The sequence below is a fragment of the Ixodes scapularis genome, unplaced genomic scaffold (genome assembly GCF_016920785.2).
Source record: "Ixodes scapularis isolate PalLabHiFi unplaced genomic scaffold, ASM1692078v2 PGA_scaffold9__187_contigs__length_104089568, whole genome shotgun sequence".
NCBI lineage: Eukaryota > Metazoa > Arthropoda > Arachnida > Ixodida > Ixodidae > Ixodes > Ixodes scapularis.
In genome coordinates, this window is record NW_024609884.1 from 41518481 (window position 1) to 41532396 (window position 13916).

General features: G+C 44.7%; 1 protein-coding gene across 2 annotated transcripts in view; it reads left to right on the forward strand.

Annotated features, from left to right (window-relative positions):
• Window positions 1–13916, forward strand: part of LOC8025827 (T-cell leukemia homeobox protein 3) — a 100462-nt gene that overhangs the window by 35959 nt on the left and 50587 nt on the right. For both annotated transcript variants that reach the window (XM_040209125.3, XM_040209124.2), the window contains exon 2: window positions 8026–8278. In XM_040209125.3, coding sequence (XP_040065059.1) covers window positions 8026–8278 — 253 coding nt within the window. The remainder of the gene's footprint in view (window positions 1–8025; window positions 8279–13916) is intronic.

Here is a 13916-nt window from a genome sequence, read left to right on the forward strand (position 1 = left end):
GCACATGTAAAATAAACACCAAGCCTGAATGTATGCCAGACACATTATTAGTTAGTTTACTCTGCCCTAAAGCTCGGGTCGAAGCCCATGCATGTAGTACAGTCAAGCTTTTGAGATGAGACCGCCGAGGTTCCGGCGCCGAACTTGGCGATCACATCGAGATGCCTTTTGTTGTGTCGCGAGTCGGAGGTTTTGGGGTATCTGTTACTTTTCTGCGAAAGTAATTTGTAACGGTAATCCATTACGTTTGAGGCTCTGTAATTTGTAATTGTAATCCATTATATTTTTCAAGTAACAAGCACAAGTATGCAGCTTGGTAATGCAGTACGCAATAAACAAGAACAGAAGGCAATGGTGCGCTGCGCTTGTACTGTCTTCTGCCTCCTCTGTCCTTGTTCATTGCGCACAGTATCAGGAAGTCGCAATTCAAATAATAATAATAATAATAATAATAATAATAAGAATAATAATATTTTATTTCCATCACACTCGATGGTGGCGACCAAGGGAAAAAGCTGCATACACAGCTTGACGAGCCCTTGACCGCCTACAGTGCACGGCGACGGAACACAACAGGAAAATAAAATAAAAGAAACATACATACACACAGAGGTTGCAACACGCAAAAATTCACCATGGCAGATAAAGCAATATAATCAAATACGAGAACAGTGATTTAACTAGTTATCATGACCACCCATAATATATAATGAACGGATTTCCCCTATTGACATTTTATTCCAGTCCAAGTTTTTCGATTCGTAAAGATTTAATAAATTAGGAATATTGTGCCTCAGCATTTGAGTGCCATAATTTGTTCTTGGCGTGACCACCCCCCAACATTCAGCGCCACGAGTAGGATAAGTAATAATATTTTTTGAGAGGCGGCCAAGGGTTACTAGAAAGTTTGTGTTCCTAATTAGCTCTATCTTAAGGCTTGTACTGAGCCTGTAAGCATACAAAGTGTGCACATTGATAATGCGGAACTTTTTGAATAGGTCGGATGTATGCGATTGAAATGAGATATCGGCTATGGCTCTTATTGCTTTTTTTTTGTAACAAATGTATCCTTTCAAGATTCGTTGAAATGGTGGTACCCCAAACTAAGTTACAATAATTTAAGTGCGAGTAGAACAAGGAATTATAAACTAGTAACTTGACGTGTATCGGTAAGGTATAACGATGGCGGTTTAACATGCCGACAGTTCTAGACAGTTTTGTAATAAGGTAGTTAACATGTTCATCCCACGACATATTAGCATTCGATTGGAAACAGCCTAATACGCAATGCCGGTATGCACTGGGCGCTTTGACAACACAAACAAAATCAAACGACAAGTCGGCACTGCATTTAGGCTCATCAAACACATGCGTGACACTTTTCTCGCGACCTTTTAATCATACCGTCAACGCTTTTGTTTTTAGTTTGCACGCGTTGAAACTTGATAAAAGGACTTTATCAAGCGTAAATTGACAAAAATGAAAGGAACACAAGTGATTTGTTTTAAATCATCCACAAGTTCATTATATGGTTACACACAACCAATGCCGCATAAAAGTGCGCCGAAATGAAACTGCTTTGTTGAACGCAAATAAAAGTGGGAAACACGATTAAAATCTTCGCGTCTCGAAAAAAGCATAAGGCGTACGGCCATACCGACGGCGGTTTAAGCACAGCGGCGACAGTAGACGGAAACCGACAGGAGTATAGAGCGATCGTCCGTCGCCAAAGGGTTCGGGCGGGTAAAGCGGGTACTTACGACGAGAACAGGGAACCCCGAACATGTAATCCAAGATTTCTGAGATCCCACAGCAGAATCACCAGTGAAGCTGTTAGAAATACTCAACGTCGAACCGCACAAACGCATCATGCACCCCAGTCGCCCCGCACACATTCGAAGTCGGCGGAGTCTCTTGACGTCGTAATCATCGCATCAAAACTGAACGACCACAACCGCCACAACTGTTGACGCGCGGACGCGCAGCATGCTGCAAAAAGTTGTTCAGTCAGTAACAATGCGCGATACGCACGCTTTCAAAACTTTCGACCGATACCGCGGGCGCTCGAGCCTAATCAACGCTGATGCAAACCAAGAGTATAACGTGTTTTTAGGGCACCTATGGTTGTATATGGTCGCTTTTCTGCTCCTACAATCCACATAAAGGACCTTCAAAAGTCCTATTTTCTTAGTCGTAGAAAGGATCGTGGTCATGAGGTCCCCTTTTTTGTATCTTTTTTGCTTGCTTGGGGGGGGGGGGGGGGGGGGGGGGGGCGCCTCTTTGAACGCTGGTTGCCTCCGTTTGTTGGGACGGCGCCTCTCTGAACGCTGGTTGCCTCCTCTTGTATGTGTTTGTTCTTGGTTTGTTTCTCTCGTTTTTGCTCATCCTGCGCGGGTTGGCCGTCAAAGAGTTATAACTGGAACGCGACAAAACTATGACGAACAAGAACATACACTTTCCGGAGGCTTTAACTGGAACAGATTGGCGCGAAAGTGCAGCAGGGTAGGTGGAACGACCGTCTGATCCGCAGAACACCTACGGGTTCCACATAACAAAAGCAAGAATAAAGCGAGTAGAACTGGCCCTGCACATATATTGGCCGAACCACATAAAACTTTGCCTTGTTCCTGCAAAAATATGTGCGACTTTAATTGAACTGGAACCTATATGGAACCGTATTAGAATGTAGGGCTGGGCGTCGATTTACATTTTTAACCCGATCAATCGCCACCCTTTGATCAATACTCTATGGTGCGCTAAACGGATCCACTCGCACGGCATCGAAGCGGCCGGGTCACGTGTAACCTTTCGCAGTTGTCTGGAGTTGCATATCTCGCCCTACAGTTTACTTTAGGTTAAAAGTTTACCGAATGTTTGCCCTTCATAAAGGTGTACTCGTCCACGTCTGCGTGGTTGAAAGCGTTTAATTTTTATATTATTTTGTTTCGTCAAAATTGTGCCGATTAACCGGTTAAAAAAATTGCGTTAAAAAAATTGAATCGCGATTAAAGGATGAATTGGTTAATCGGTAGGTTTATCGATCAATTACCCAGTCTTATCGAATAGTGACAAACCCCGCTACTTGTTAAAAAAAAAAAAAGAGTACTCGATTACAGTATAATAAAGAAATCCAAAAGCGTATTTCACTGCATCAGACTTGACATTATTTTACTATTTGCTATGATATATAGTATATATTGTATGTGCCTAGCTCCGTATGTCTGAGCGAGAGAAAAAATATTTTGCGCATACTATATCGATAAAAAAGAAAACCAATGTTTGTAAACAAACGTATTCGATGAAAGACACACACACACACACAGAAAAATCTGCTTTTGCAAATGACCCTCCCGGCCTCTCTATAGACAAAAGTTCCGGTACAACGTTATTCTCCAAAGGTCATGCAATGTTTAACGACGAAAGCATTAATTTGATAGTGCGTACGCGAAACCCTACTCCGGAAAGCAACCAAGTACATCTTTTCCGACTGTCATGCCATTTCAAAAGCAAAACAAATAAACAAAAAAAAAAACAGAAAAAAAAAACGATCCTTTAACGACGTACAAGGCATGCAAGATGTTTGCACTGCGGCCCTTTTAACAAGACTCCAAACACGTTTCTTCATTTTTTTTTTTTTTTTAAGAATTTATTCTTTGGGAATATTCCTCCGGGCTAGTTCCGCCCCCCATAAAAACAATGTTCTTGCGACGAGTGCCGTGAAAAAAGAAAAAAAGAAAGAAGAAAAAGAACCCACATCAGCCGTATTTGACGATGAAACAAAGAGATGGGCTCTAGCTTTTTGTGCGCTCACTCCATTATTATGTTAGACCACTGGGCGCCATTAGACCAACGAGAGGTCCTCAGAAAACAAACGTTCAAATCTGAGGCGTTCCGTTTTTGTGGTTCGCTGGTGTTTTTCTCTTTTTATTATCTTGCTTTATCGTGCTTGTGCATTGAGTGGCAGTTCGTTCGCTGCGTCTGGGTAAGTGCTAAGCAAGTCAATTCGAGTGACGACGCGCCTGCTGGCTCGGGTGGAACGAAACCTCCGGAAAATCCGCGCCTTGTGCCTAAGCTGTGCGTTCCATTTTTTCTGTTCGTTCGTACAAAGTTCGTACTGTGCGGTTCTTATCTCTTTATGGACATGCTATGGGCCTTCGTGTCTGCGTTGATAATTCTAATTCGCGATTAAAGGAAACGCTAAAAAAAAGAAATCGACATCTCTTTTATTCAATTACTTGGCCGCGATTTCGACTTCGGTTCGATATCAGGTGGGCAGCAAGTGAGAAAACACCTCAAAGTTTTTTTTCGAATACACCGACACTTGTGTCAGTCGTTTTGTGCAAACCTATCGATTGCGAGCTACATATGTTTATTTCAACCCCAAACAATGTGTAGAAACGGACAGCGTAGTTTCGTTTTCTAATGAGTGGATAATCGACGCTAAGAGCAAGTCGAAGCGTCGCCGTGTTTTGTTCCCGTCTGAAGTGCTCGAGATGCATAACACAGGGCAAAACACCATCCTTGTACTGTATACGCTTTTCGCGTCACACTTTTGTGACTTGGCGTGGAAGCATCTCTGGTCTCGCGCCTCACCGAACACAGCCTGCGACTCCCTGATTAAAAAAAAAAAATTCCAATTAAAAAAAGAAAAACAGAGATTTCGTTTCCGAAATGGCCTTTTTTCATTCGCATTATCAGACATTGATTACTTGGAGGAGAGCATGTTTTGTAGCACAATTGTAGAGACCTCCACACACGTTTTTCCACATATCCCTCTTATTGTTGCATAAAAAGGCAGTTTTTTGTTTCTTATTTTCTTTAATTTTCGGGTAGATTCCCGTTTTACTCTATTTTATTTCCACCAAACGACGAAACAATACCCAAAATAAACAAAAACACGCCATCCCGATATTCAAATTGCCTCGCTTCCTGTACTCCCTTGGCCTCCGATCTAAAAAAAAAGTAGTAAAAAAACAAAAAAGAGTAAAATGTCGGTGGGAACGCTATTTAATTTCGAGAACTGTCCGTATCCATTACCATTGTGGATCCATTTAGAGGGGAAGGAGGGGGCGGGCGTCTGTTTCGGCGCAAAGTTTGGCACGCAACACTAGACGGGGCCCGCGTAAAAGGAAGGGATCCCGCCCGCTCGGTTGCGGAATCGCCGGGGAAGATTTTCCCTATTTGCATGCGCCAACGGGCGCCGCATCGCTTGGCTCGTATTCGCAGCGCGCAGCACGAAGGACCGCCCCTGAATCGGTTTTCCCGTCTCCGCTGTCTCCTAGCAATGCAGACTTCGGGCCGAAAAAAAGAAAACAAAATCCCGTCGGTGCCGCTTCCACTTCTCTATTCGTATTACGCAGTCATATACACTGTTCTATTTACTTTTCGCTCCTCTCATCTGGCTTTTTTGTTGGTCCGTTTTTTTTTTTTTTTGTGTGTGTGTGGGGGCGGACGGAGAGCACTCCAAGTAATCAGAGTTGTCTCTTTTTTTTTTCTAAGTGCAATATTTTTTTTTTTTTTTGTTCGTCGTTACATTCACGTGAACGAAGGGAATGCGTATAAAGAACAGCGAGTGCCGCCAAAATTGCCTGCGACGGCTCTGAGAGTGCGTTGGTCCTCACGGAATGACGCCTCACCGCCGCTGTGTGCTCCTTTGCAGTCGGCCCGAGCCCCCCCCCCCCCCCCCCCCCCAAAAAAAAAAAAAAGAAAAAAAAAGCGCCTTGTCTATTGCAGGGGCGCTCCGGGAATTTGGTCGTGCGGTGCTCGACCGGGATCGGCCCATTCAATCGCCCGCTCTGTGTGGAGGAGCGCGAGTCGTGCGAGCGACGAGCGAGTCCTTCGGCCTGGGACCTGATTTATAGCGAGGCCGCGCAGGAAAGAAACACACACTAGCTTTCGATTGTCGTGGCGCTGCGCAGACGGGTGCGTGATCCACTTAAATAGGTCGTATGTGCGCGAACGACTCGGTGTGAAGTGTATACACTCGGTCCCAGTCAGTCTCCCCGGGGGTACACGCTGGAAAGCTCGTTCGGACAGCGGAGGAAAAATTAAGGCCGCTGTCAAGAAGCTTGTTTCCGATCGGCGGCTTCTCGTTCCGCGCGCACACACCGAACGATTTTACGGCTCTGGTGTATCTACATTTGGACGAGAATTCAGAAAAGAAATAAAATAAAGTGTGTGGATTATAGTACGTGTTCTAATTAGGTACGTTTGTACCAGTGCTTGCAGCTGCATATTGTATGTTCAGTGAGACGAAAGTGAAGGTTATAGATCGCGATTTAAATTAATATGTAAACAAGGCCTTCCGAAGACATAAAAAAAAGTGTGCTGATGGCATTTATTCGGGTCTGTTCCGTGCGCGTATGTAAATTTGCATTAATTTCTAAATATGTACCTGTTATCGGGATATCAGCGAAATAGGACCACCGATTTGTATTTGACTATGTTAAATTTATGATATCCAGCAGGATCGATAATGAAACGCCTCGTACATACTCGAATTTCAAGTATGAAAATCAGACAGTTGGGCTGTGGGGGAAACGATAATTTTTCGCCTAAATCATACGACGGTGGAAAATATATATATTATTTAAAATTTTTGCTATTAATAGTTGCAAGCACCTTCGATAGATAGACAAAGCTAATGATGTAAAAACGCGTAAACGTAATTAAAAACAAAAAAAACAAAAAAACGTATCGGTATACGCTCTGAAGTCAGGTCGACAACGGGAACTTGCAAGATGGTTTCACCCTGAAAGGGTTCTGCGTCAAGGTGTGCTGTCTGTAGTCATGCCTTCAAAGCAAGCAATTCAGTTTAGAAAACTCTCCTGGTAAGTGGTATCTTTGCAAACGGAAATTCCTAAAGCAGGCATTGCTGTTTATTTATATTGTGTGCCTTAGGGGGAGAATAAAGCACGAGTAAGAACCTTCTGTAACCTTCATGAGATAATTTTTGTAGTTCTCTAATAAGATATCGATTGCTTTGTAAAGTTCGACAAGTTTTACTATATGTGTATGATCCAGCTACCTTGCCGGCATTTAGTGTAGTGTAAACCCACGAAATGTTATTTCAAGCTCTCAACTCAGAGTTGACACATTTGAATGTTTCCAATTGGTCTGAAAATTTAGGTTTGAAAAAGATACCGGCGCTGCAAATAACCCTTAGAATTGGGAGTGGCAAACTCCAATAATACACCACGACGGTCATGTCGGAAGCCTATTAAAAACTAAAATCACTTCCGTCACAATCGTTTAGCTTTTATAGTACAAAAAAACGTATAGATCAATTGATCTACCTGAAGGAAAGAGATCGTCTTGATGAAGGCTGTTGAGGAGATGCTCGGCGAATGCAAACATTTGTCAAAGCTCAAGCACGCAACATACATGAACGTCGATCTAGCGACAAATGGTTCACACCCACGACACCCTCAGACCGAAAATGGACGCGGGAGCAGGCAAGGCAGGCTCGCCGCTCGCGGTCCTGACAAGGCCACCTGGACCACACAGGAGGGCCCGTGCACCGGAATATCGACGCCACCAAATTACGGCCGAGCGCGTGCACAGGTTGGACACGAGTGCTGCGTCATAGTTCGGCTGAGTTTCGCGTTCAATCAGTCAAACGCGACTAAGTCGAATGCACTACTCGCGTTCAATGCGTGTCTCGCGCCCTCGTGCCTTAGCCATACTCCTCGTATATATCATACAAAGAAGCAGGGCATTCGATGCACACACAACGCACACGCATATTCGAAGCGTGTTTGCTTCACGCATATATATGCTTGGAACATGCCTAAAAACAGTTTTTGCATAACCAATGTGACAGAAACACAAGTAAGAAACACGTCCCAGACAGTGTTTTCATACCGTCTCTGGTCCGATGCCATAAAAGCAGCGTGATGGCGGCTTCTTGGGGTAACGTCGAAAATTCAGCTTTCCGTCCTCGCTGGGAGATGTTGACTTTAATTAGTCTCTAGGTAGGGGGTGTGGGTGCTGATCCTCCCCTCGACGGCGTGTGCTTTCCCGCAGTCCCCTTCGGCCTGCCGAGCGCCATGCCCCCCGTGCCACCCCGGAGGATCGGCCACCCGTACCAGAACCGGACGCCCCCCAAGCGGAAAAAGCCCCGCACGTCCTTCACACGCATGCAGATATGCGAGCTCGAGAAGCGCTTCCACAAGCAGAAGTACCTGGCCAGTGCGGAGCGGGCGGCGCTCGCCAAGCAGCTCAAGATGACCGACGCCCAGGTCAAGACGTGGTTCCAGAACCGCAGGACAAAGTGGAGGTGAGTCTCCTTTCACTCGGTGTGCATACTGTTCGCCCCGACCTCCCGATAACCTTCCCAGCCGGGAAATCGCGACATCCTTCTTGGTATGTTTCCACGTCGCGCGGATGAGTTCGAATTGGCGTTGCGGCACTTTCGCGATGTCCAGTCCGGGTATATGGTGCTACAGGAAGCGTTTAGGATATGGTGGGTTTCAATGTATTGATTCTTGCTTGCGTGGAATATAGCACGCTATGCGGAGCGCAAGTCGTCTGCTTCTTTCTCAGGGGTTGTGGTGACGAGGACGTCGGCGAGCTCTGATTGGCTCTGATTGAAAGGATAGTGGGTAGACCTCAATGCTAAATGCCTTGAGGTCTACTCACTATTTTTTTACATCAGCCAATCAGAGCTCGGCATTCTGCCATGATCGCAACCCCAGTGCAAGAAGCAGACGAACTTGCGCTCCGCATAGTTTTCTTTAAAAAAAACTGTAAGCGGTGTTTAGGACATGTGCTATTTCGTTTACGGTTCACTCAATAGCCCAATATTCGTTTGCGCAAAGAAAATCTAGGCCGCTAAGTTTAAACGTGTTTTTTTTTTTTTGTTGTTGTTTTTTTTTGCTTTTCTGTACTGCAAATTAAGGAAATATGCGTATTTCACTTCATTCTCAGAACCGTAAAGTCAAATGTCGTAATCGTCTGTGGGCATCACTGAAGTTTCACAAACAAGGAGACGTCGCTTGCAGTTGCCACTCTGCAGCTAAAGAAGGCATAAACAGATGGTACATGTTGTGGCTCCGCGTATTTGACATGCCTCTTAAGGCCCGTTCACACACTTGCGACTCCTAAGGACCGAGTGCCCTTCCGACCTCTTCAAATTTCTTTCGACGATAGAACACACTGGCACGCTAGCGCCATCTATGCGGTGACCCTGGAACTACGTTTGACCGGAGCGAAGGTTTGGCGGTGTTTGCGAGGTCAAACGTACAAACAATCTATCAAAATTGTCGTTTATAACATTGACAAAAGGTTTCTGAGCCAGCAAAAATATATATACGGGATTGCCAAGTGTTCCACAGCTACCCGATCGGAGGCGTAAGTGTGCGTTCTCTCGTCGTAAGATATTTTAAGAGGTTTCGAGGCACACGGTCCTCCAAGAAGTCGCAAGTGTGTGACGTGGCTTTAGTGGTATACCATACGTGTACCGCTGTGTTCACCTGACGTGTAACACCATATTCATGATCGTTCGTAAGAACAAAGTATGACGCAAGGCGTCTCGAAGGCGGTCTTTACAATGCCACGGGTAAGACCCGTGGGGTTTGTTGTCGTTGGCGACGATACGTCGTCTTTATCGGAAGGTCTCCTCAGCTTTCGGCAGAGTAAATTGGCGTCTGATGATGACTATAGCCTTAAAGCCGCGCCCCACTGCTAATAATATGACATACATTTAAATATTCCATACACATACATATTTCAAGCAAACGTGCTTCGAAAACGCTTTAGGCGTGCATGCCGGCAGATCATTTTATAGCCTCGTATCTGCAGCCAACATCGCGTATTTTTTTCTGATCTGTAAGTATAGCGATTTCGTCAGGCCCACCGCGTTCTTTACGTGGAGCGGTTAACAAACATGTACCGCCCAACGGACAATAGGGCGTTGTATATAGTATTTCGCTTCGATCACTCGGATAACGATGCCCCGCTCTCCATCGGCGCCATTGTTCATGCGCATCGACTCGCGTTATCGGTGTTATCGGACCGATCTACTACAACTCCCCGATAAACCACCGCGACGACCATCTTACCGCCATTTCCACGTTTCTCAGACGCGACATCACAAGCATAGGACACACCAGAAGCGCCACCTGAATGCATTAACGCGATGTATAAAAAAAAATGCGCAGATGACTTTTTTTGTATTTTCTCTAGGCAGATCAGTCCAAAAGCGTCAATGCAACTACTTGTTCGATTTCCAGCCTCGCTGCGAGGGCCGTACACCGGCGGTGCACGTGACGCGCGCCGGAAGCTTGGGCCACCCGATCTCTCCTAAGCGTATCCGAATGAAAATTGCGGGGTATGATATACGTCTGCTCCCGTGCACCATCCTCCCTCGTGCGACGTGGTGGGTCGCTTTGGCCCCTGCGAGCACTATCTTTAAAACGCTGCGCCGCTACGCTTCGCCGTCGTGGCAGCGCACCGCGGCCACGCCCCTCCGATCCCCGAGAAGAAAAAAGAAAAAGAAGAGATGAGGCGATTGTTGGATTTGCGTAACCGTGCAAGCCAGCTGGAAATAGCCGGCAACTCGACGCGATGGATTTCGGTGCCGGCTGTGAGATGGGAAGATATCCTCCGGGTATATAGTCACTGATATATCCTAAGAAAAGCGGGGCTTTGCTTATTATGTTCACACTGACTGATTTCTGCTTGGTTCTTCGGATGCTCAGGAATTACCGCACCCTGCGTTTCTCAAGCAGTCAGTGATTATAATATGTTGATACTTTTGTATCTCTACTGTACTTACCTTTTTTCCTTCTACGTTTTTTTTTATTATTTTTTTTTCCTATACGCAGCTAAAGGATGCTACAATTATCAATTCCTATCAGAAAACGTCTATAAATTTGCACTCGTACCAAATTGTTTAATGTGATTTTTTTTTTCTCTTTTTGTTTTTCGGATTAACTGGTACGATTAAATTGTGAGAAGGTATGGATGCCGTTTTCGGGATACCTTTCTCGAGCAATGTTTCCTTTGTTAAGCTAAATTATATATAAAAACAATGCCCTAATAGGACACATTTTTTCCATTTTCCAACAAACGAAGTCTCCATATTTGCGTGCAAGATTGCCCTCTTCAATAGTTTCATGGCCAACTCGATCACTTTTGGATTTGTTTTGAATTTGTTCAAGATATATGTATGCCGGGTGTACCATTTTAATTCGAACCAATTTATTTTTAAAAAAATCCGTAAAAGATTCACTAATACAGTTTGAGCAGGTGAGTTATGCGGCTAGGGGGACATCACATAGGTGTCTAATCTTTGCGATAAGTCGGATAATTAACTAAACCTTCTTAATTAATTTTTTTAATTAGTAAATAATCATATGGTTTCAATCAGGAACATGCTGAGCATAATCGAAAGCCACTATACCAGTAAATTTTAGATGACTTGAAGCTCGTGGGAAACTTGGGGGCGCATTTACGTTCCCACACGTGCAGCAGGCGCAAAGCTAGCGGTGGCAAAACGCCAGACTTGGACGTAGTTCAACTACTCTACTCAAACTACTGTAGTTTAACTACTTTTTCGAGTAACTTGGTAACTTTCAATTACAACTTGATTTGGGTAATTAGTAGTTTAATTTAACTACTTTTTTCAGGTAACTTCTACTCAAATTACTAACTACTTTCGAAATTATAGAGTGCTAATTTTGCCCATCACGAAAGTTTGAGCGCAGAAATGAATAAGACGCCGGCAGATGAGGTGGCATTCCCTAACAAGGGGCCCCCTGTTCGGGAAGGCGTCCTTGGGTCAAGGTGGCGACGAGCAGCCAAAACATAACACTGGCACGCACGAACTCAGGAAGAGATGCTTAACAAGCCTTGATTGGGTATTGACCTAATCCGGTAATGCACGCAGGCGCCGCGTTTCCAGCTGCAACCGTGAAAGACGGGGACACTCCGAGAGTTGTTATCTGTCTTTAGAGAGTTCTGACTCAAGCGGTAGGTTCCACGGGAGGCGCCACTGGAATGACCTCGCAGCTGGGCGCCTGTTCCCATGGTCGCCTTGTCGTCAGCGCATACGCCTTTGCAAAGCCGGACTCCCCCACGCACAAACCCTGGCACGGATAATCCGTTCATGGGAGCACGTTCCCGCTTCCAGCTGTAACTGTATACGAGCGACGATGCTTGTTCACGTAATTCTTCGTGTCCTTCCGACCATCCATGCCTGGGAGACCTAATCTTTGTTAAAAACGATTTACTTGTCAGGCGTGTCAGGCGCGTCAGAATATTGTAATCGCCGGCGAGGATTGCGAGTTACCCTTGGGAGATCCTTTGGTTGGACCCGGCGTCAGCGGCGAGGTATACTTCGGTTCATCTTCTGTTAAACCAAAACATTTCTTTTTTCAGTAGCGTAGCACTAGCACTACAACGGGACGCGCAGTCGTCCGGATGATCTCATCGTCGTGGCGCGAGACTTGAACCCTTGACGGTCTGGTGCACTCGCTCAGCGTACTCTCAGAACGACGTCGGAATAAAGAGGGGCCAGTCATAACAATCTCAACTTGACGAGGAAAAAAGAAAAAAAGTAGGAAAGTTAGTTATAAAAGACCCTCTAACCGAGGCAAACCTCACATGTTTCGTCATGGATACCTAAGATGCCGACACTCGCTTACTCGACCCTGCACAGCCTGTATCTCAAATTGAACGCTGCCGTTCTATTCAGTGCCACGGTGGAACGTCTATTTACCTCGGCTGGGGACGTCTTTAAAAGGAAATGGGGAAAACTCTCCTATCAAGAACTCTGAAAGTCAATTGCTTCTGGGAGCGAATAAATTATTTTGGCGCAAACGCAAGCTATAAATGGACTGCATTTATTTTAGGCTCGCAGGGTTTTTCATTGACCAAAACTGCTGTTCATTTCGCTACCACAAAAATATAAAAAAAGTAACTTCGAAAGTAACTTCAAAGTAACTCGCTACTTTTTAGAGTAGTTAGTAGTTTACTCAATTACTATTACAAATGCGTAATTTCTACTCTACTCCAATTACTTTTGGCGTCGATACTCAGTAACTTAACTATACCTTTTTTGAGTAATTTGTACATGTCTGCAAAACGCGAATGGTTCGATTCTCATCGCGTTTCGCCACTGCTAGCTTTGCACGAGCGGGAACTTTGGTGCGCCCCCGAGTTTACTAGTCGTTCTAAAATTGACTGATATGGTGGTTTTCGAATATGCTCGATATGTTCGTGATTGAAACCATATAATTATCTTACTAATTAAAAAGTTAATTAAGGAAGTTTAGTTAATTATCCGACTTATAGCAAAGATTATCCACATATATGATGTCCCCCTGGCCGTATAATTCACCTGCCCAAAATGTATTCGTGCATCTTTTAGGGATTTTTAGCAATAAACCTGTTCGTATTAAAATGAAACATCCGGTATATATACTCACCATATTTCTCGATCTAATGTTTCCCTACAAAAAGTCCACGAGATATCATCAGCTTCGAGCGAGTCTTCGGATCCTTTCAAAACTATTCTCCTATTTTAGGAAGACACCCACGGTTTCTTCTTTTATCCACGCTCGCTTCGATCTGCGATATTTTAACTCCAGTTATTCTCGTTTCGCTTGATTGATTCTTTGTGATCTGTGTCAGCAAGTGCTTCGTCTACCGGCGACGGGGAAAATATGATCCAAATTTGTTAGAACCTTCTGCGGTCCAAATGCTTCAAACAATTTGTAAAACATATGACTTAAACCTTCACAACGGCTCGATAAAGTCATAACTAACAAGATATACCGAAAACCTGCGTACGAGGTTGACGAGCGGATGTCGATTTCGTATAATTTCGATTCATTTTGACCGTGCCCCCTCCCCCCCCCCCCCCCCCCCCACATACACACACACACACACACACACAAAACAGTTATTTTAGC